The sequence below is a fragment of the Vicia villosa genome, unplaced genomic scaffold (genome assembly GCF_029867415.1).
Source record: "Vicia villosa cultivar HV-30 ecotype Madison, WI unplaced genomic scaffold, Vvil1.0 ctg.000393F_1_1, whole genome shotgun sequence".
Lineage (NCBI taxonomy): Eukaryota > Viridiplantae > Streptophyta > Magnoliopsida > Fabales > Fabaceae > Vicia > Vicia villosa.
Window position 1 is genome coordinate 92179 of NW_026705177.1, and position 25513 is coordinate 117691.

Sequence of the window (25513 nt, forward strand, 5' to 3'; positions counted from 1 at the left end):
ATTAATTATATTTTATTAAATAACATTTTAATTAAAATTTATTATTGACCATAGCGATTAATTGATTTAATCGGAACGAACAACAAATTAGAATTATTAATATAAATATCATATACTAATTTATTTTAAAAAAAAAACAATTATTATTATATTAATAAATATGTTTAAAAGTATTTTAATTAAAACAAATAAATAATTAAAATTATTAAAGTTATTAAGGTTATGATTCCATGTGGCTGCTATTAGGGTGTATGATATGAGTATTAATCCTAGGCTGTTGGATCTAAGCTGAGTGGGGATTCTAAGGCTCAGATCTGAGGGCACATGGTAGGGCTTAGAGGGAGAGGCGCGTGGGATCTCATGGTAATATTCAGAAGAAAAAAAAATATGTAGAGGGGGGGTTCGAACCCACGCCCCTTGGGTCACACAACCCTCTTACCAACTCAGCTGAGGCAAGCACGCGTTTAAAAAACGCTTCCATCATAATATGTAAAATAATTAAAACAACACATAGAAACGCGCGTGAGATTTTAAATAAGCCAATCGAACGATGACACGCCATCATCTTCCTCAGGGAACCTGCAATTTTCTGAGAACTTTGCTACGATTTTGCTATGGTTTTGTTTGTAGCCAATAAACCTGAAAAATAGCGAACAGAAGATGCACGCACATAAACATTTCGCACCTATCCCAAACCCTTCGTTTTCACCATGCGAATTCATTCATACCATTATTGTAACCTAATTTTACTCCTACACGAAAAACCCTAATTCCAACCCTAAAAGCTTCACTCGGCCTTCAATGGCCGATTACGTTTAAGGCTCACAAACTTCAAACAAATTAACCAGAAACAATCACAACACCAAGATAAACCAGAATATACGATTAAAACATCATGAGAATGCCTATAACATGCTAATCGAATCAAAGTTTAGAGTGACTTACTTTGGTCAATAGGAGGTAATTCTGGGGGTGTTGATGCTATGCTAGTATCCAATCACCTTCAGAATGCCACAAGGAAGCTTTTGCAACCTTTGAATCTTGTTAAAATCTCTGAATTCTTGCAAATCGAATTTGACTTTCTTGGTGTATTTTCGAGTTCTTGCAACTATGCCTCTGGACAGAAATCCCAACCCTTATCCCTATGCCTTGTGTTCAGTACTTATAGAGGGACGAAATTAGGTTAAACAAGTAGCCCAAAACTCCCTTGAATCCAATCTTGCCATTTGAGAACATTGATATTATTTTTTTGAATATAATCTTGCTATTTTTGTCCAATTTTGTGTTCACTTTTCCCAATCAATTAGTCACGAAAATATATTGTATTTTTGGCATAAATGCTGATTGAATGTGATCAATATGCACTTAACAAAATATTTGATTTTTCTTTTAATTAAATCATTAAAAATAAAATAAAAATCATATTAAATCAAATAATTAAGTTAAATTTCGTGGCATATGGTTTTGGGCATGCTAATGACTTGTGGACCAAGATTTAATCATAATACCATAGGCCCATTTGCAAAATTTTCCAATTTGAACCTTCTTATTTCACATTTTGCCTCCAAAAATTGCTCAACTTTGATCAAGCATATCTCACTCAATTTTTTAGCTATGAGGGAGTTCTAAGACTTTTTGGAAACCTCAAGATGTCCTCTATAAGTCCCTTTGGAACATATTCTTCATTTTGAGCTTTTATCTTGATCATATCTTCTTTGACAAAAAACTACCTTTGAAGTATGCCTGAAAATGACCTGTAATCTTTTGCATCAGATCTCTTAAATGAAGCATTTCTGGCCTTGGCTTGTGAGAGACAAAGTTGTAGAGAATCCAATTTCCTTAAAAATAGGCTTTGAGTGGGTAATTTTTGATGTTCCATGTGAAATTTATGCCTAGTCAAAGTTGGGTTGACTTTCTCCTAAAGAAACCCTAATTTGAACCTTTTTGCACTTGTTCATTTCTGAGTTTCTATTAATGGAATCATGATCCATCTTTGATCAAATGATGGATATACTTTAATTCACTTGATGTTGACCCAAAATTGGGAGCTTTAGATTGTTCTTTGACTGTGGTTGACTTTTAGGTCAAACCAGTTGACTGTGGATCATCTGGACCATTGAGTGAGCAAAGCTTTGGAATTGAATCTTGAACTTTGTTATGTAAGCACCTTAGAGCATAATGAACCATGGGGGGACTTTATTGGGGCTTCACTTATCCCATTACCTTAGGAGAGTACCCAAACCCTAGTTTCAAAGGAACCTTGTGTGAGAGAACTCCTTAATGCAACCCTTGGGCATTGACTCATTGTGAGTGAAGTGTGGGAGGCAAATTTTGGGGTATGACACGGCGGTTGCCCGTGAAAGGTTGTTAGTCACTTGCTTTTGCTTGTGCATTGTACTGTGAGTCACTGGCGATTGCCCGTGCAAGTAATTAGTTTAATTATAGTGGATTAAGACCTTTGATAAGGCGAAATCACCTCAAAAGGGTGGACTGAATTAGCTTGAGAATCTCTCTAGTGAACCGGGATATATCTGGTGTTATTTACTTTTGTTTATTATCTTTAAGATATCAGAAGATCCAAGAAGACTCTGGTTTCGATAATGTTAGGCGGTTGAGTTTCAGATAGGTGAATTATAGATCTATTCAACAAGGCGAAAATGTAAATGTTGAATCTGTCTTGGCGAGTGTTTTGTTGTTTGTTTTGGGGAGGTTGGGATTGAAATAGGCGAGTTTTGGATCTTTTCAATAGAGAGAAAAACACGGAAAAATTTGCAAAATGCCGAAAAACTTAGAAAAATCGTAGATAAACATAGAAGGGGATTGATCGACTTGTTTCATGTGTAACTGGAGTTTCGTAAGTCCGTTCGAGATGTATTCAATTAAGTTAAAAATCCAAGTTTCTTTAATTGAAACATCTTACTTTAATGTCATTTATTGTACTTTTGGTATATTATTTTTATCCAAAGTTTGTTATAGTTAAATTTTACGTCCAGGTTGTCATAATATAAACATTTAAATCTAATTCTCAAACACTTTTTACTATATCCTTTTTCTATCCATATTGTCCTTGAGATTTTGGAGTTAATCTTTTAAGTGAATTAAACTCGTGATTGTTTACTAAAAACACAAGTAAACAGAGGCTTGTACAATGATATAACAATAGTGAAATTTCTCACAAGATATGAGGGGCCAGATGTACCCTTGGTCGATAAAGGAAACTAATATAATTCCTTTTGTTCATTTACTTTACTGCATTTATTTTTCTACACGTTATTATTTAAAGTTCTTCTTAAAGTTCAAATAAAAATAAGAACACACAAACCATTATCTTAAAATCGAGAAAATATTGATAATCTAATTTATTTACTCTTAGGTTACATTCTATACTTACAACACATGGATGCCCGATAAGGCTTATGGTTGCAAGGTTGAAGGCAAACATGTGAAGCCTGGACCAATATGAATGTAATGGAATCAACATTCTAGGATTCACAATGCCTTGCGGAGGAGGTAAAGATGATTGATTAATTTTTGCTAGAACAGCACAAATAACTTCGCGTGCGGCGACACATCAAGTGGTTTTATATCCATCCATCACTAAACGTAAGAGTAATTAGAGATCAGGAAATCCGAGGATCAAAATTAAGATGATGCTAGCTTGAATCGAAATGCCATAAAATTTCATGTTTGATTCTGAATGCTCATGATTTGGTAACTTGAGAAGGCCTGGCAAATTGAGTACGGGATGTGCACGGAACTCGCTGTCCAACCTCATAAAATATACTTGTATGTACATAAGCCTCCATACCATAAGGCTTGTAGGGTGAAGTTTTTTAAGTTTATCTCGTATCACATAAACTTGACATACACACATTTTAGTTTTACGTATTTTGATCGAGTATGCTCCCATAAATTCGTGATCTTGATGATGGATCAATTCCTTGCATTTATTGGGAATATTTACAATTTTAATGAAGGAATTGGAGAACCCTGGTGGATTTGTGATGTAAAACAATCACAAAGCTCGGGTGGGATCTCAATCTGTTGAGTTGTAAAACCCTGTAGGTTCTAGACATATAGAAGTCAGAGAGCCCCAATGGAATCTCGACCCGTTAACATTGTAGAACCTGGTTGGTTCTAGACATAGAGAAATCAGAGAGCCTCAGTGGGATCTCGACTTGTTGACATCGTAGAACCTGATAGGTTTTATACATAAAAAAATGGAGAATCCTGGTGGATTCGCGACCCGTTGACGTCGTAGAACCCGGTAGGTTATAAATATAATAGTATCTAAAGAAGGCTCATACATGTAATGATGGTCGCAAAAATCTCTTTAATTCTCTATAGAACTAAATATCCAAGTTACATAGCGAAACATTTTGTGAGAAATGTATGAGTATGTATCATTGTCTTTTACTTTTCCAAATTTCCTTAATTGAAACATCTTACTTTAATGTCATTTATTGTACTTTTGGTTTATTATCTCTATCCAAAGTTTATTGTAGTTAAAGTTTACGTACAAGTTTTCGTAATATAAACATTTAAATCTAATTCTCATACACTTTTTACTGTATCCTTTTTCTATCCATATTGTCCTTGAGATTTTTGAGTCAATCTTTTAACTGAACTAAACTCGTGATTGTTTACTAAAAACACAAGTAAACAGAGGCTTGTACAATGATATAACAATAGTGAAATTTCTCACAGGATGTGATGGGACCGGATGTACCATTGGTTGATAAAGGAAACTAGTATGATTCCTTTTGTTCATTTACTTTACCACATTTATTTTTCTACACGTTGTTATTTAAAGTTCTTCTAAAAGTTCAAATAAAAATAAGAACACGCGAACCATTGTCTTAAAATCGAGAAAATATCGGTAATCTAATTCATTCACTCTTAGGTTACATTCTATACTTACAACACGTTGTCTTAAAGACGATTGATTAATTTTTGCTAGAGCAGCAAAAACAACTTCGCGTGCGGCGACACATCGAGTGGTTTTATATCCATCCATCACTTAATGTAAGAGGAATTAGAGATCGGAAAATTCGAGGATCAAAATTAAGATGATGCTAGCTTGAATCGAAATGCCATAAAATTTCGTGTTTGATTTTGAATGCTCTTGATTTAGTAATTTGAGAAGGTAACAAATAGATGATTCAGAGAACGGACGTGACATCATAAGAATCATATCAATCAAATATCAATTCAGTAATCAAACATAATAGTTCAATTATTTAACAACGATTCAATTAAGTTCAATTTTATAATTTAGTTTAATTCTTTGAGTTTTTAAAACAACCTTAATTCTAAATGTGTTCGAACATGCATTTCAGAATTACAAAACATTTTTGGTTTTTCACCGGCGCATGGCGGTGCCGTGTACAATGTAGCCCCCATTTATTTATTTTAAAAAACTGAAAAATATATATTGCTTGCAGGCAGTTGGCCCAAGCCCACTTTCACCGTTTTATTAAAACCACCAACCCTAGTAACTCTTCTTCAACAACATTTATCATGATGAACAATTTACCTCCGGAGATCATTGATAACCACATTCTTCCATTCCTCGACGGCACTACCTTAACCGCTCCGTCTCTTCCCAATTTCGCCGCATGATCATCCACAAGGACGAACTATGGAAGAACGTTTGTGCTTCAACGTGGCCTTACTTGCAGCCGGTGATGAACAACGTAGTTTCTACCTTCCCTGGAGGTTACCGCTCCTTCTTCTCCGATGCATTCCCTTCCCTTGACTACAGTAGTAATAATAATAATAATAATAATAATAATAATAATAATAATAATAATAATAATAAAAAGCTATTTAACTCTGTGGATCTTCCTCCCATATATCTCTTCTACTTCATTGATATGTATCTAGAGGGAGAATCAGATACAGGGGGGCTTGTGGTGGATAAAAATTTTCATGACGTGTTGAACACCAAATCTGAGAGTTATGGTGACTTTCTGTTGTTTACTAAGTTATCCGTTCCGGAAAAGAACGGGTGTTGGGTCAACTACTTTCAAGATAATTTGAGGTTGAATTGGATAGTTGTCGATGGAACTCGGAAGCGTGCAATGAGTTTGTTTGGTCCTTGTTCTAAACTGGTTTCGATTAAAAGGACAGTGAGGACTATTGAGGTAGTGTACGAGAAGGTGATGCCGGGCCAATGCGAGGATTATACTGAGATGGTTAAATGTCATGTGAAGGTCGCCTGCTGCTCGAGGCCGTGGTTTAAAGATGGTCGAAAAGATGCCTTCCTTGAGGTTAGAATGGAGGACATGAATGGAAAGCGTGTGTTGGGGAGGCATGCTAACATGATCTTCCTAAATGCAATTCAAAATGGGGAGAGGAAGAAATTTTGAAGAAATAGTGCAGGATAGAATCAAAACCACCTCATGGTGTTGGTTTTTATGTAGAGCAGCAAAAACTTCTAGTCTTTTCTACGAGTATATTCGAGATACCGATTAGTTGTTATTCAACAATTCTTAGTAGGTAGAGTCCTGAATAATTTTTCTTTTTTCCGCTAATTATGAGCGTTCTATTTTTTTTCAATGTTCAAGATGAATTCCTTATGAGAATTTCTGCATACTTTTATGTGGCTGGTGCACAGCTTGGCCGCTGATTAATGCATGTTAGACTAACAGTGCAAAAAAATTTACTTTGTATTTCAATTAAATTCTTTTTTTAATAGCTAATGCACAACTTCAATTATATCATAAGCTGAAAACAACAATGTTTGGAAGTGATGTTCATTAATCAAATTAAGCATATTTTGTTGAACCATATATATACATATAGATGACAACATAACTTTGTATTTAGACATTCGTACACTATCAGATAACAAAAAAATTCGTCATATTTTGACAACAACTTTCTATTTAATATGTAAAAATTAAATTACTCAAAAGTGGAATAATAAACATAAAATAATAGTATAAAACAATATAAAAATAATTTGAATGAAACAAAAAAGTAGAAGAGACGAGAGATTAGTGAAGGTGAAAAAGAAAAAACAAAAGAGTTGAGAGATTAGAGAAGAAAATGTGCGATAAAAATGAAATTGAAATAGGGAATATTTGCATAAAAATGAGAAGGTGAAAAAGAAAGAATATAAGAGAGTAGAGATTATAGAAAAAGAAGGAAGATGTATGTGGCAAAGAAGGTGCGATAATGCTATTAGAGATTTGAGAAGATCGGGACTAAAATCATATGTGTAAGGATGAGAAAATTATTTGTAATCATAAGGTTAAGGTATAATAGATTTAAGTTTGGGTTGGATGTGAATTAAGTAAAAGTTAGGTTGTAACATAATGCGGTTTGATTCGGTTTGGTTTGGTTTACAAAATACAAACCGCAAACCGAACCGAACCGTGCAGTTTTGTTAAAAGATGACCCAAACTAATCCGAACCAAATGCGTTTTTTTGCGGTTTCGGTTTGGTTTGGTTTGGTTTGCGGTTTTTTATTGGGTTTGTTTGGTTTTGATCACCCCTAATCCATGAAAATTTAATTATAACATTTTTCATATTTGTTTAATATTTTTTAATATATATATATATATATATATATATATATATATATATATATATATATATATATATATACTAGTAAACTACCCGTGCTGTCGCACGGGTACATTTATTTATATTATATATATAGTTTGTTTAGATATTTAGAATATTGAATGATAAGTATAATTATATAAAAAATTAGATATTCATGAGTTTGTATAGGTTAAAATAATTTAGTATAGTTAATTTGTATTCAAATGCATATTGAAAGCAAATTTTATCAAATTTTTTTTTGTGTGAATTTAACTAATTGTGTTCCGTTACAAATAAGAATTGTTAATTAAAATAAAATGGTTATTTAATTGATAGTGCCCCGTGAGAAAAATAAAAAATTTTGACATTTGAAAATAAGAATTTTGTGTCTTAAATAAGTATAATGTCAACTAAAACAAAATATGTATTTTGTTCATAGTGATCCGTGAGAAAAGTAGAAATTTTGACATGTGAAAATAATTTTTTTAATAATTATGAATAATTTTGACATTTGAAAATTATTTTTTTAATAATTATGTTAATTCAATTTATTAAAATTGTGAGCGAAAAAATAATTTGTATAAAAAATTAATGATATTCATGAGTTTGTATAGGTTAAAATAATTTTGTATTCAAATGCATATTGAAAGCAATATTTATCAAAAAAAATTGTGTAAATTTAACTGATCGTGTCCTGTTACAAATTTATTTAATACGATATAGATTTTATTTAAATATACATCTAAATTTGAAATGAGTTATTTAATTATAAAATGAATAATAATAATTTAAATTTAATTTGAATATTTGAAAATAAAAACTTTGTGTCTCAAATAAAGATAATTATTAATTAAAATAAAATGATTATTTTATTGATACTGCCCCGTGAGAAAAATAGAAAATTTTGACATTTGAAAATAAGAATTTTGTGTCTCAAATAAGTATAATGTCAACTAAAACAAAATATGTATTTTGTTCATAGTGATCCGTGAGAAAAGTAGAAATTTTGACATGTGAAAATAATTTTCTTAATAATTATGAATCATTTTGACATTTGAAATTTTTTTTTTTAATAATTATGTTAATTCAATTTATTAAAATTGTGAGCGAAAAAATTAAAATAAAAGTGAAAATATTGGAGAGAAAAATGCAAGAGAGAAAGAGAGAGAAAAGTAAGTAGAAATGAAATGAAAAATAAATGTGGAGAGAGAAGTGAGATAGAATAAGAGTAGTGTAAGAAAAATAAGAAAATAGAAGTTGAAATGTAAGAAAGTAAGTGTAAGAAAAAGAAATGTGGGGGGAAATTTGAAATTTGAATGAAAAGAAGAAAAGGAAAATGTGAGGATATGTGGGAAGTGTAGAAAAATAGTTGGTTTATGAAATGACTAAACTAACCCTTGAGTAAAAAATTAGTTAAAAAGGAAGGGCAATAATGTAATTGTGCAGGACTATTGTTTTGATTGCTAGATAGTAGATATATATATATATATATATATATATATATATATATATATATATATATATATATATATATATATATATATATATATATATATATATATATATATATATATATATATATATATATATATATATATATATATATATATATATATATATATATACCTTGATGAGATTTCACTCAATTTTAAATAAGAAAATGAAATTAGTTTGTTTATTAATATATGAACTTGAATCTTCTCTTTCATTTTTCGCTCATTCCCTTTCCATATAGAAAATTCAAGGAGAGAATCTCTAATATATATAAAATAAAAATGATTTTTTTTAAATAAATAAAAAATGTTAATATGAAAAAAATAGTGGAAAGTTAGAGAGAATATATTTTTTTTATAGAGTGGTCTCCTTCCTTCTGTACCGACTAATCCACCCGAGAGCATTTCTGTCCCATGTAACCTCCGAAAATTGGTCATAGACTCCTTCGGACTCAGGACCTCAAGGGGAACATACCCTTGAGACCTAAACACCCTCCCACTAGGTCAACCCTCTCGAAAATTGTAGCGTGTTTCTTTTATTTTTGTTCAAAATTGTGGAAGTTATTTATGGATTGAGAACAATAAAATGATAAATATGAGAATTATAAAAAAAATAAGAATTAGGTTTTTTTGTCAAGAGAATGGAGGTTATTTATAAATTAGTGGTTGAGTAATAAATTATATAATTAAAATTAAATATAATATGTTAATTGAGTTTTATAGATGGTTCTAAAATAGGCTTGTTTCAAAAAACTAGTAGAGTGACTTACTAAAATGCTAAGTTAAAAAAGAAGAAAAAAAAGATAATTTATCCAAAAACTAAATAAATAAATATTATAATGTACTAAAAAAATGAAATGAATGAAAAGCCAAATAATTAAAATAAAGAAATATGGCTAGATAGATAGTGCTAAAAAATAGTTTGTTTTGTTGGTTTCTTTAGATTATAATTTATTAACTAATGAAACATGAAATAAGGAGAGAGAAAAAGAAGAAGAAGTTTATTTTAATAAAATAAAAGATAATAAAGGCAAGTAAAACTCTAAATATTCTATTATAAGTAGAACAAACAAAATAATATCATAAATACCGCAAACACATATAGAATACCATCTATAAAATTTCAGGTCAGTCTTGTTAATGATAAAAAATTATCTTGACATTATGAAATTGTCTCAAAATCTATAATCACTATCTAAAAAGACCACACCATACCATTTCAAATATTTTTTATCTTTACATCCTAATATGGATCTAACCACTTGAGAGAAACAGATATAAAAGATGTTTAAATGATTTTAGGCTTCTAAAAGTTATAAAAGACACTATAATAGCTACTTAGTGTCAATGAGTACAAAAAAATGCAATAATTAAAAATTAAAATAAAGAGAAAAAGTTGATATAAAAATATGAAAATAACCAAGTCTTAGAATATATATATATATATATATATATATATATATATATATATATATATATATATATATATATATATATATATATATATATATATATATATAACAAATAATGAGTACACAATATTTTGCTGTAAATAGTATAATAATATGTTTAAAGTAAAACACTTTTTGATATGTTTGCATATAAAGCTATGGTTTCTATGCAAGTAAAAATCATTACATCCTAGGTAAGTAAAAACCAAAAACCATTTCCGTAACATAATGTAAAAACAAAGAATTAAAAAAAAAATTGATAACTTCTCAACTTATATGTTTATAAACATGAATAGAAAAATATTTGTGGTGAAAAATTATTAATTATTATTTCTCACTTTAATAAATTTATTAAACATGATGAGTAATGTCCTACTTAAAAAGAACGTGCTATTGATTTTTTTTTAAATTAATTAAGTAAATTGATTTTTACTAATTAATGAATAGAAAAATATTAGTGATAAAAAATTATTAATTATTTTTCGCCACTTAATAAATTAATTAAACGTAATGTCCTACTTAAAAGGAAAGTGCTATATACATGAAAAGGTAGCAATGAAGGAGAAATATGAAAACAATAATAATTAAAAATAAAATTTTGATTATTAATAATAAATAAATATTAATAAATAAATATTAATAAATAAAATTATTCAAATAACCCTAATTTTAGCTTCAAAATATACTTCGGTAAGTTAACAACTTTAATTAATAAGATTTATTGGAATTAAAATATGTCATATTTTAATAAAATTATAAATATTTATAAAATTGAAAAATATAAGTAGCCTTTAATGTAATATGAATATTTCTCTAGATATAATTTATTCAAATAATTAAATTGAATAAAACTAAAATAGATGTAGAATTGTAAAGTGGAAATAAAACCATAAAAACATATATTTCATGGTGTGCCAGTTGGGCCAAGCCCTCTTTCATCGCTTTATTAACACTACCAACCCTAGTAAGCTCCTCCTCAACATCTTTCTTGTTACTTGGCCGATCATCATGAACAATTTACCTCCGGAGATCATTGATAACCACATTCTTCCACTCCTTGACGGCGTTACCTTAACCGCCTTATCCTCCGTCTCTTCCGAATATCGCCGCATGATCATCAACAAGGACGAACTATGGAAGAACATTTGTGCTTCCACGTGGCCTTTCTCCCTGCCGGACATTAACAGCTTCGTCTCTACCTTCCCTGGTGGTTACCGTTCCTTCTTCTCCGATGTGTTCCCTTCCCTTCACTCTAGTAATAATAATAACTCTCAGTCTCAGGTTCACTCTATTGATCATCCTCCCATGTGTATCTTACACCTCATTGATATGTATCTAGAGGGAGAATCACATCCTAGGTTTTCAATGAGTAAATCAACTGTAGTCGAGTCGAACTCTAATGCTCATGGTTATTGTGCCTTTCCGCATCTGCTTCATGTTTACATCCCAGGAAACAAAGAACTGTGGATGGACTACTTTCAAGATAATTTGAGGTTAAATTGGATTGTTATCAACGAAACTCAAAACTGTGCGAGGAGTTTGTTTGGTCCTAGTTCTAAACCGGTTTCGATTAAAAGAACAAGTAATACTATTGAGGTGGTGTGCGAGAATGTGATGCTGGGACAATGCAAGGATTATACGGAGATGGTGAAATGTTATATGAAGGTGAAGATCACCTGCAACTTGGACTCAAATTATAATGGACGAAACAAGGGGCGCCTTGAGGTTGGAATGGAGGACATGAATGGAAAGCGTGTATTGGCGAGGCATGCTAACATGATTATCCTAAATGCAATTCTAAATGGGGAGAGGAAGAAATTTTGATGTATCAAATTCTTGCAGGTTAGATTATTATTATTAGAGAAAAAGGAGCATTGGTTGAATATAATACTAATAGATTGAATATGTTTATACCAATTTTATTTTTCATGGATTTGGTTTTGATTTAAATTGGATTGGATGTGTTTTAATTTTTCATGGATTATTATTATTATTATTTCCCAGCCACTTATAAATGTTTTCCCACACCTTTCTCAATTTAACACAGTCCATGAATAGATGTTGTATGTCTTCCTTTTTTTTTTTTGCTAAACAATGGAGCATATATATATATATATATATAAATTTGTCTGCAACAAAACAATTGCAGAGCCATACTGAATACAGTTACTGAACCAGTCCTACATATTTCCAAACCAAATTTCCCAACTAATTTACATTTCAACCTACAAGTACATTAATGGACATTGGTTCCATTCATAAAAGTTACATGTAACCTTGCATTTGATGCCTATCGCGAGCCACCACCAAGAGTACATCCTAATATTGTGTATAATCTCCGCTATGTCGCACACACCGTTGTTAAACACGATAGCGTTTCAATGTCTCCATATACACCAGCAAACCGTTAACCAAATCGCACCCACCCTCCTTGTCGATCCTATTTTCTGCAGCATGTCGACCGAATGCAGTAGGTCCTCACAGCAATCAACTAGTGGCTGCATATCCATCTCGAGCCATGTATGAATCTTCTCCCAAACCGCCACAGCCACATGACACGATAGAAACAAGTGATTGGAACTCTCTTGACATTGACAACCAAAAACACAAAAGCTGTCAACATTTCCATCAATAATTCCCCTTTTAACCAGTTGTTCTCTTGTTGGTAGGCAGTCCTTGAGTAGTCTCCATCCGAAAATTCTCACCTTCGATGGCAGCCATGAGTTCCACACAATATCCAGTGCCTCTTGAGTCCTAGGCTCCACAAGGCCAACCACCGGATTCATAATAATCAGATTATAATACTCTTTGACATTGTATACTCCCGTACTACTCAAAGACCATAGAGAACAGATCAGAATGTAGAGGAAGTATATTTTTTGTGTCCGAAACCGAGGCCAAATGACTCCTTATATAGGAGATCAACAATAGAAACCGAAATGACACACCTGTTCGGTAAAAACAGTTATGTCTGTTGGGAAACGACACACATGTTCGGTAAAATGGTTATGTAGGTTGGGAAAGGGTGCAACTATTCAAACGAATTTTTTGAACGGGGCCCCAGCCAGGGGCGCTGCCCCTTGGACCCCGGCAGGGCGCTGCCGCGCACCCCTTCAGGGGCTCCGCCCCTTGAAACCCCGTTTCTATTATTTGTATTCAATTGCACGTTTGGCTCTACGAGCGTGCACTCCACGCTACCCTAACTCGTTTCAAGCTTAACGCATAATTGCATCGCCCTACAGTAAATCACATTACTACCAAAATACATTGATGATACTAAAATCACCAACATACACTTGCCCATGATTTAGATCTTAAGGAGTTTAATGTGTTTCTAGTTGCTTGGCTAGACTGTGTTTTTGTATTGAGGTGTTTTGGTTGAGATTTATTTAGTAGGTGTTGGTTGGCTTGCCTTCTGGTTTGTGACTTAAGGGTGTTTGTTTTGTTGCTCACTCAATGTACATTTTCTGCTTTTAATGGCTTCAATTATTATTTGGCATATTTAAAAGAACAAGATGACATATTTAAATCCTTATTCAATCTACATGAATCTTTTTTCTTATATTTCTGTTAGTTTGAAAGTAATTATGAGTGTTTTATTTGTTCAATTCCTGAGCTGAATTCCTTTTGAGAGTTTCTGCATACTTTCAGCAGGGGAAATTGTTATGCAATCCATTTAAAAACTTTAGGCTATAGAAACATGATGTTAAACCATTCAAAATTATTCTACAACTTTGGAAACCCTTCCAAGATTATCAACAAACAATCTCAAATCTTATTACATGACATGATTCTCTTCAAAAAAGTAACAGGAAACAAAGCTTTGGAATCTTTATGGTGGAAAGATTTGATGAGGATAGGAGATGTAGTTGAAGATACGGGTTTCACGCAGTTACTATCCATCAAACTAGGAGATGGTGCGCGGGTGCCGTTTTGGACGAAAAGGTGGTTCGGAAACAGCCCTTTCTGGTTACTCTTTCCCTCTCTTTTTCAGGTTGTGACGGAAGCGGATTCCAGTGTGCAGTCCATGGGAAGTGCGGAAAACTCCAAGTGGGTTTGGCGCATCACAGACCATTATTCTGCACTTAATTTGGAGGCAAGGGAGGAACTTGAGGAGCTGAAGCAAATCTTATTTCAGGTAGAGCCTCGGATTAATGTGAAAGATATGTTTGTGTGGCCTTTAAATGGTTGTGGAGAATTCAAGGTTTCATCCTATTATAAAAGGTTGCAGCAGGGTCGGTTAGCAAGTGTGTTGGATCAAAGAAGTGCAGCTGCCATTTCATTTCTGTGGGATCTATTGATGCCGTCTAAAGTTAAAGTGTTCGGCTGGAGGCTCATCCATAATAGGCTTGCAACAAAAGCTCAACTTGTTAAAAGAGGAATTTTGGAAAATGATGAAAACAGTTTCTGTGTTTTCGGTTGCAGGATTGTTGAAGATATTCACCATCTCTTTATCAATTGTGCATTTATTCATAGGCTGTGGCAAATCATTTTTCAATGGATGGACATTGTTCCTTTGCAAGAGAATGACTGTATTGATCACTTTCTGCACATGGTGGAGGCTGTGAGTTTTAGATGTTCAAGAAAGAGAGTGGGCTGCATTTGGATGGCAATCTGTTGGTGCATTTGGAAACAGTGGAACGACATCATCTTTAGTAACGCTGTCGCAGACATGGATGAAATAGTGCATAGTGTGAAGATGTTTTCGTGGTGGTGGTTGTTGATTGGAAACAAACGGAGAGTTTTGTGTAATTTCTACGAATGGAATCAATGTCCATTGGATTTTATGTAATTTACTTTCTGTTGGATTGACTATAGTGGTGCTCAGTATCACCATTTTCTGTAATGTCCTTTGAGCACTTTTTGTGCTTTGTTTTATAAATCCCATTGTTTATCGAAAAAAAAAAATCCAAGTGTGCTAATGAAAGATACCACATATATTTTCTTAAGAAATTATTAATCTTCCAAGTATGGATGACTGGGTGTATTTTTTTTAGATCTTTCCTTTTTGTTGGTTGTCTGAATATTCTATTCATATTATTTAATAAGTAAAAATGTAGTGTACTGACAGTATAAAATAGTTTTACACTGTCATCCAATAGAAAACCATCAATCTTCCATGTTATTAAACTTTTTTTTAAAATAAAAGAATTGTTTAATTGAATACATGGTGGTAATTGATTGACAATATAAAGTATTTTACACTGTAAATACATCACCCATTTTCTCTTATTTAATTACTATTAAAAAAATCATATAAAGAAATCACAATGGATAGCATAAACAAAATAATCAAAACTAAACTTCTTACTGCATCGATAAAGATATTAATTTAAGATTTAACCAAAGTTCAACCGGAGTCGAACACGAGTTAATAAATAATCTATGATGCATAGGTATGAGTACCGGTACGTGATATGTCATTAAAAAAAATTAAAGTACAGACGGACGCACGTCAATAAAAAATAAGAGTTTTCTATAAGATATATGAATAGAGAACTAAATTGTTAGGTTCATAAGACCATTTACAATGGTTTCAACACTCAACACCCACTTTTTCAACTCCCAACACTCCACATCATTTTCTCTCTCTTCCACTTAATAACTCAACACTCATTCAACTTTTACCTTCTCCAATGGTTTTTCACTCAACACCCTACCCCACCACTTTTTATTTTCATATTCTTATTTAAATTTTATTTTTATTTTTATAATCACATAAAATTACAATTATCGATTAAAATTAAATTAAAATAATAAATACTTAACAATTTATTTTTTAATTTTTTGTAATAAAAACAAAATTTATTTAAATAATTGGATACGATACAAATCATATTAAATTAAATTAAAATACAACACACAAGTAACGTAAACACTAATAGAAAGATAATAATAAGATTAAGATAGTGAAAATTTTGATTTTTTTTTCTGTGTCCAAATCAAATGAACCAAGTCTCTATTTATAGAGAAAAAAATCATGAATTTTGGTAAAAAAAAATTAAAAAAAATAATTTGCAACGAAATAAATGAATTCAAAGTATTAAATGGATAAAAATCTGGTCAACCAACCAGCCGCTGCCACGTCAACCCGTGCGTCAGTTTACATGGTGTTGAGTTTTCTCAACATCTCTCTCCTCCAACACACACTCAACACTACACTACACACACCATTGCACATGATTTTGTGGTGTTGAGTTCAAATAAACTCACCATTGCACATGGTCTAACAAAATATTGTTATTGTAAAAGTTTTAAAAGATAAAAAATAATGTTAAAATACAATATCAAAGAAATTAAAATACATAATTATACGATATGATATTTCACATAATCACAAATTTCACTCAAAATCGAACATTAAGAAAAAAATAAGTATCATAAGTACGATACGTGTACCTAGTATCGGTATTTTATCATTTTAGAAGTCCCCATAGTAAAAAATTATAAATACATCCACAACAATAAGAATAATTAAGTTCAATTATATTAAGTAGAATCGGTTTCATAGATCATATTATTTTATAATACTTTATCAAATATCATGGATCTATCGATCTCATTTAAAAAAATATCATATATACATAACCTATTTAAAAAAAAAAATCATATATCCCCTTTTTTTTTGTTTTTGAAATAATCATCATATATCCCCTTTTTTTTTGTTTTTGAAATAATCGAGGGTATGGATGTGTTTCCGTCAATTGAAAGTGGAGATAAAGTCTTAATTGGTGGTGACATTTGAATTATATGAAGCAATCTAATATAATAATGTTAGTTAATTTCAATGTGACATTATCTAATCGGGATTGTGTTGGCAAAGTATTGAGTTATATGCGTAGGTAACTGAAAACCAAGATGTATAACTTTAAGACTTTTGTTATTTTACGGGTTATTTGTAAAGCTGATTTATTATGAAGTATGAAGTATATATGAAGTTTATTTGAAAGAAAGAACAAATGATTATCAGAAGAAAGTAAAAGCACCTCCTTGAAGATCTACTCTTCTAAGGTCAATGTGACGGAAGATAAAGACAATTGTTATGAAGATGTAGAGAATTCTCTACTATCATGCAAAGAGAGTTTGAAATGCCATTGACGGGCGAACTCAACTATTTTTTGGAATTTCAAATCAAGCAAATAGAGACTGGCGCACTCATCATCCAGATAAAATATTGTATGGAGCTCCTAAGGGAATACAATATGAGAGATTAAAAATAGACATCTCTCCTATGACTTCAAATGAGCTGATAGATAAAGACAAGCGAGACGTTGAGATCGACATTATCAAATATAGATGTAAGATAATATCTTTACTCTATTTAATCATGAGTATGCCGGATATTATATTTAGCATGTGGACGTGCACTCAACATTAAGCGTAACCTAAGGAATTTCACTTTATGACCGCCAAAGAATTTTGAGGTATCTTTTAACGAAACCTCACATCACGGTCTTTGAGAGAGTGTTAATAAGTGTAACTTTTTTTTCTCTGTATTATTTGTTTTGGTTGTTGGTTATTTTGTATCTTTTAACATCTCTTTCTTTTTAATATTGTCAAAGGAGGAGCGTTTTAATGTGAGTCCAGATTTGATTATGTCCACTTTATGCAAATTTGGTATGGTGCAATATTTTAGGGGAAGCATGAAAGAAAAGCCTTGATCACGCTTTACTTAATGCTCAAGTCGACTCAATTACAATGCAAGTGTGCAAGTTGTCAAGCATAAAAAAAAGGGAGACTGAAGTTGCTCTTCTCTATAGAGTTTTGGTTTTGTTGCTTGTCCAATTATTATTATCGTTGATCATTTATCCTTTTGATAATTGAGTCTCCTATAAGTTATATCTTTACACATATCTTAGAATTGAGTGCAATTCATTAAATCGTATTTTTGCATGCATAAATTGAACCCTTAGGTCAAAGTCGATGCAATATGGTTCAAGTCAAATTAGTTAATTATTTGGTTTAGAAAACGCATGAATGAATGATTATTATCATACTAACTTTAGATTGAATATTAAACTTCAATTTTCTTTAAAAACCAATTTTTAGAAGTGTGTTTTGAATCAAGGTTGAGCATGATTCAAATTAAACATGAGTGTGAAAATTTAGATATTGACTCTGCTAACTTGATTTGAATCATAGAAAGCTTGATTTGAATTAAGACACCGTTGACTCGAATGAATTTGCGTCCATTTTCTATTTTTTTTAATTAAAGCATTTTTATTTTATTTTTATTGTTTTCTTCGATTACTAACTTTATATCTTTCATCAAGTCCTCCATTGTTCTTGATATAAGTTTTTTTTTTTGTGTAAGCTAGATATTATAAACGAGAGAACTAAGGATTCTCAAACCTTTTTACAAAAAAACGAGAACAAAAGTCTCGACAAAAAATGGAAGATTACAAATCAATTGCAATTACGATAGAAAAACACACGGTCTTTGCTAAAATCGTAAAAGTTATAATTGGAGTGAGTAATTTCACCAATGAAAGACTACCTCCAAACCGTTACCTTGATATTCCAAACGACGTCCAAGATGTTCCACCTATCATTGCGGAAAATAATACCATTACGGAGCGACCAAATATTCCAACAAAAAGCAAACCAAAGACAAGCTTCTTTACCTTCTTTAACTCTCTTGGTTTTGCAAAAGAAAAACCACTTCATGAAACTCCCCCTACAACCGCCGCCATGCCCTCCCGTAAAATCCACCCACTCCGCCACCTCTTTCCAATTCAACCCAACCACCGGACACGACAAAAACAAATGTTCCAACAATTCAACCACAATCCCACACAAGACACAATTACTAGAATCCACGCGGGAAGGTGCAAACCTCTAACCATTAAAAGATCCTTAGTCGGAAGTCTATCAATAAGAATTTTCTAACCGAAAGCTTTAATTTTAAAAAAAATTGAGATTTCCAAACCAAAGACAAAACTTTGTCGAATTTTTTAGCTGAGACTAAAAGAAATACAACTAGAAAAAACAGCAAAATAAACGGAACTAACCGAGAAACGACTCTTCCGACCCTGCCCGTAGTCACAACAATCCTAATACATCAACAATCTAATATTAAAAAAATAGAGAGGCCATTACAGCAACAGTATTTATATCAAAAACAAAACCTAATACATGATGAAGAACTGGCTTATAATAATACTTTTAACAAATATAAAAGGTACCAACCTTTTCAATCTATTATGATTATTAACAAAGTTGCTTCTATAGATCAAGTTTCTTCCTCTTCCCATTATGAATGGCGTTCATGACAATAATATTAGCGTGTTCCGACGACACAAGCTTCCCATTCATATCCTCCATTCGAAACTCAGCCCCCAACCCCTTTCTTCCTTTGTCGTAGCACACGACCTTCGCATGACATTTCACCATCTCCGTAGAAATACCAGGCAGCCCCAGCATTACCATCTTGTACACCAACACAGTAGTAGTTAAGCTTTCTTCAACCGAATCCGGTTTGCAACTAGAATGACACAAGCTTCCAGCACGCTTTCCAGTTGGATCGACCACGATCCAATTCAACCTGAAATTCTCTTGAAAATAATCATGTGAATCGGTGTGCGATCTATTGGTGTACAACCTGAGAAAAGTTTTTTCTTGAGATCGAACCGTTGATGTAAGCATAGGATGTGGCTCTCCCTGGAGATATATATCAATGGCGTAGATCAAATCCTTTGTGGGAGGAAGATCAATACATTGAGATTGAGACTGAAAATTATAACTATTATTATGATGATGAAGGGAAGGGAATGCATCGGAGAAGAAGGAACAGTATCCACGAGGGAAGGTAGAGATGATTTGACTGAAGTTCCAATGGTGTAAGTAAGGCCAGGTAGAGGTGCAAATGTTCTTCCATAGTTCATTGTTTTTGGAGATCATATGACGGAATTCGGAGGAGACAGAAGATAAGACAGTTAAGGTAGTGCCGTCGAGACGTGGAAGGATGTGAGTAAGAATGATCTCTGGATCTAACTTGTTGAAATTATTCATTGTTGAGGTTGAGGAGGCTGCTAGGTTTTCATGCTATTATATACAAGAAGTAGGGTTAGGGTTTATAAAGCCATGAAAGTTGGTCGGTTTAGTTTTTCTTTTCCGGTTCCGCCATCTACTTTGTGGGCCGGTTTATTATATTTATTTTGGTTTTTTAGATGCTTTTAAAGGAAATTTAAAATTGAACGTGTGATTTCACACATACAATTGATAAAGTAACTATGTTTCTATGGGTGGGTTTGATTTGCAAAATGAGAAGTACTGGACAGAACAATACTAAACAGTACAGAATAGTACAAGACAGTTTTATGTATTGTACTGTGTTTGATGATTAATGCACTGGACAATTTTTTTCTCAATTTTTCTTAATATTCCTTAATATGTTTATGCATCAGAGAAAATAATATGATTTTTACTATAATATTATTTATTAATATATAAAATATTAATATTTATGAATCAAAATATTAAATTATAAAAAGGAGGAAAAATGGATAAAGAGATAAATGTTTTTACTTTGTCGTTTTAATATATTTATGAAGCAGATAAAATAATTTAATTTTTAACTATAATACTTTTTATTGTTATATAAAATATTGATATTTATGAATCAAAATATTAAATATTGAGAAGAAAAGAAAAATGACAAATAATTTTTTTTCTCTACTTTGTTTGATATGTCGATGAACGGAATAAAAATAATATAATGTTATTATAACATTATTGATTTATAAAATATTAATATTATATTTATAAATTAAAATATTAAATAATGAGAAAGAGGGTGAAAAAAATATATGATATTTTGATGTTTTTTTTAATAATCTGTACCTGGGACAAAAAGTTGTCCCATGGTTTAGAGAGGGACAAGAAATCACAGTTTTGTCATGTCCCTTATCATTTATTTTGTCCAGTACCATAATTAATTTATGCATCAAACAAGGTACAAAGAAAGTTGTCCTGTCCAGTACCATATTTATTAACAAATCAAACGCACCCTATATCTTGTTACAAGTCAAAGAATTTTGTTTGTAATGGTGAAATATTATGTTAATATAAAAGTGAAACTATCAAAACAAAAGTAATTACAAAATATAAAAATTGCTTAGAAGATTACAAATTATACAAATAAAATCCATCAAAACAAAAACTTCTGCAACCAATTGAATAACAAAACAAAACTCAAAAACTGCAATAGCGGTTGCGGTAGTGTCCACGTCTGTATCAGGCTGTAATTGCAGTGTGATTTCAAATCACAATAAAAACCGCATTATAACACTGCAACGGGCGCATCATAACACCACTACGGTTGTATCAGCTAGTGTCAGACTGCATCAAACCGAAACATATTATGCAATGCACGCGAAAATTATTTTGTCTATCTCCTTTTCTATTATATCAAAGATTTAAGGTATGTTTTAAAAGGATTAGTAATATTTAAAATAACGAGGAATAGATATATATAAAAATTTAGAGAGGAAATGAATGGCATATAAAATATAAAAAATAATATTTTATACTTTAAATATAAATTCACGCTATAACGACCACCATCTGTATCACAAAACAACTGCAATAGCCGCAACCACAAATACAACTTAAAATCATGATTTTGAGTATTTAGTTGATACGATATTTTCAAGAGTGTAGTGGGTAAGGCATTTATAGTGATAGATAGCGTTAAAAAGTTATCATGAAATTGGTTTATGTATAGGAACAAAACCAAACCGGAAACTACTTTGTCAATGTGGTTTTTGAATCCAATACAATGTATTGTGGCCTAAGTGAATTTATATATCGCTGGTGAGGGGTTAGTAGTTTGAGCTGCCATGCATGACAGTTGTTAAGTTTTTCTGTCATGAAAGCTTTGTGGTTAGTTTTTGAAGGAAAACTTACTGATAGAACCAAGTTATCTCAAAAGCAAAGTCCCTGTTGGTGGTCAACGAAGGATGGGATAATAGTAGGAGGGTCCTCTTTTTCTTTTTTGATTTGTTAGCTAATCATATGACATGGTTATGCTTTGTGTAATTTTTTTCTTCTAAATTAAGCCATTCACTAGTACAAAAATGTTAATTTACACCCGTTTTTTATTAAATTTACACCCATTATTTTTAATAAAAATCGGGTGTATATCCACAGGGTGAGAAATGTCTAACGAATTTACACCCGTTATTTTTAACAAAAATCGGGTGTAATTGGGCGTAATTACGTTTTTAATTACACTCTGTTTTAATAAAAATCGGGTGTAATTGGGCATAATTACGTTTTTAATTACACCCTGTTTTAATAAAAATCGGGTGTAATTGTGCGTAATTACGTTTTAATTACACCCTGTTTTAATAAAAATTGGGTGTAATTGGACGTAATTACGTTTTAATTACACCCTATTTTAATAAAAATTGGGTGTAATTGGGCTTAATTATGTTTTAATTACACCCTATTTTAATAAAAATCGGGTGTAAATATGTTCTTAATTACCCCCTATTTTAGTAAAAATCAGGTGTAAATACGCCATTTATGAATGAACAATTATATCTATTTACACCCTATTTCATACACACCATTTAGTTATATTTCATTTTCAGTCATAATATTGCAAATACTATAAAATCATACACATAAAAATCATATTTTAACTAAGTCAAAATATTTTTAATATTAACCAAAAAGTATACAAAATCATGTGCAGTTATAATATTCCAAGTACTATAAAATCATACACATAAAAATTATATTTTAACTAAGTCATAACACTTTCTTCATATATAAGTTTTCTTCTTCTTCTTTGACTTTTGTTTTGGCGACATTTCTATGTCTTTATCCTCTTCAACCATTTGCATTTGATCTTGTAGATTTTGCTCCTCAACCTTTTGAAATGCATACTTACCTATAATCATCATAATCATCAAAGTGAGAATTTTCTACAATCATATTTATACATGAATGTACAATAATTTTAAGTTTAAAAAAGGAATAACCTGTCCACTCATTCCTTTTGGTGAAATCAATACCAAGTATTAAAAGCATGAAATTTCATCATAAGCATGAAATTTCTATGATTAGTGAAGTCTAACTACTGATTATCCTATCTAAGTTTAACCAATAACCAAAATTAGATACAGAAATTTCGACTGGATCTCAGCTGGAGATGAAACAAATTTTACATATCAATGAAAACTTGCAAATTATCACGCAAAGGAGAGTGCAATTAAACGTGTCAGTTACCTTGGTGAGAGTTTTCTTCAGCCGCAAGTTAGTGTTTCTCACATCACTTGTTGCTTTATCCACCTGTACAATCAGGCCAAGCACAAAAGCACCTTGTAATGTATCTATGACATACTTACAATATTATTTTTTAAACTTATTTATTTCAAAATAGAAAAGAAAGATCGAATTAACAACTTTTTTTTTACCTTTGTGTCAATTTCATCCATTAAAGGAACTTGTCGATCTAATTCCTGAGCATAGTCGAGAAGGGAAAAAAGAGAGAAAATGATTATCCTCTTAAAATCCAACAATTTTCAAATGGAACTACTAGTAAAACAAGATTCATCACCAACCTCATTCATATCATAAGCTAGATTTTTCAAAGTATCCAATCCTTCAGATATGATATCAAGCCCTTCATCCTGCAGAAACCAAAATCGCAACCATTCACGAATGACAGTAATAATAGCTACAAAACTCATGTCCTTTCTGCTTTATCATAGACACCAAAGTGAAGCAAAGCAGAATTCTATCAGACCTGTTTCATCTTGCGCAATTCATATTCTGATCGAAACTGACTGGATTCTTCACTTGGATTGAAATAATCACTGCCAATATGTCCCTCTGAGATTGAAACGAAAGCGATCAACGTTATTTCAAAATTCAAATGTCTCTATAAAATGTATTCTATGTCTGCAACACTAATCACCTAGTGTATCGAACTTGATACGCGGATGAGATGAAGTAGCCGCCCATCCTCCCGTCTGATTAGCAGCAGATGTAATACCATCCGGTATTGCTTGGATTCTTTCTGGCAATACGTCAACAAGATCTTGTCGAATGGCTATGTCTTCCTTTGTTAGACCCTTAACCTGTAACCAATTTCAGCCATAATCGCTATTGCATCAACCATATTTAACCGCAATTTTTTGAATGCTAATACTTAATGCATCAAAAACTAACAGATATAGAAATAATAATACGCTTCTCAAATGCTAGATTTTATATTGATCATAATCAATAAACCATGGACACTAGAAACACGACATCCACACTGACCCATTGATAATAACTTGAAATAACGAATAAATTAAATGTAATCACAATGGTCTATGTCGGTTTTAGACACCGACACTGACACTGACATATCGTTTCTTTATCAGAAAGCTAGAAACAATGCTTATACTTATACCTTCTTATTAACGAGTTTTCGGAGTTTAGGAACTTCATCCATCAATCTCCCCTTGGCTCTACGAACCTCAACATTCATAGCCGCAGCAGCAACCCTATTATTCTCTTTAGTAGCAGCCTCAGATTTCTACATTTCAAACAACCAATTTATCAAAACTCAAAAGGGTTATCATTTTCTTAATCAGACAGCATTTTCGAAGCGTAAAGATAAAAACTTTGCACGATCAAACAAATGGGGTTTGAGAAACGAACAATGAGGGCTTGTTGAATGGTGGAATCAACGGCGGCGTAGAGACGGGCGAAGGCGTCATCACCGTAAGCGTTGAGTTCGCGTTGTTTATCGATGTCGTATTTGTCGTATTTTTTGCAGACGGCGTCGACACGGAAGAGAATGTCGATGACGGCCTTAGCCTTAGGAAATTTTCTCACATCTATTCCAACACCAACTTGTGCATTGAATTCATTAGCAAAATACTCTACCAGTCGCAACTCCATATGCTGACCACCCAGCTCAGGATTCCAACGGACATCCTTGACCTACATGGATTATGAAGTGAACAAATTAAGAGGAACGCAGTACAAATTTATCTCCCATTTAACATGAAT

At 31.9% G+C, this 25513-nt stretch overlaps 2 protein-coding genes and 1 pseudogene across 2 annotated transcripts; 1 reads left to right on the top strand and 2 right to left on the bottom strand.

Moving 5' to 3' along the window:
* The first annotated feature begins 11506 nt into the window (after positions 1 to 11506).
* LOC131627664 (F-box protein At2g27310-like) lies at positions 11507 to 12322 on the top strand. The gene has a single exon (XM_058898504.1). It carries the CDS (start codon positions 11507 to 11509, stop codon positions 12320 to 12322), a length of 816 nt encoding a protein of 271 aa, XP_058754487.1.
* A 554-nt stretch (positions 12323 to 12876) lies between these two features.
* On the bottom strand, positions 12877 to 13284 carry LOC131627665 (uncharacterized). The gene has a single exon (XM_058898506.1). The coding sequence runs from the start codon at positions 13282 to 13284 to the stop codon at positions 12877 to 12879; it is 408 nt and encodes a 135-aa protein (XP_058754489.1).
* A 470-nt stretch (positions 13285 to 13754) lies between these two features.
* On the bottom strand, positions 13755 to 25402 carry LOC131627666 (syntaxin-71-like; annotated as a pseudogene).
* Between the last annotated feature and the right edge of the window lie 111 nt (positions 25403 to 25513).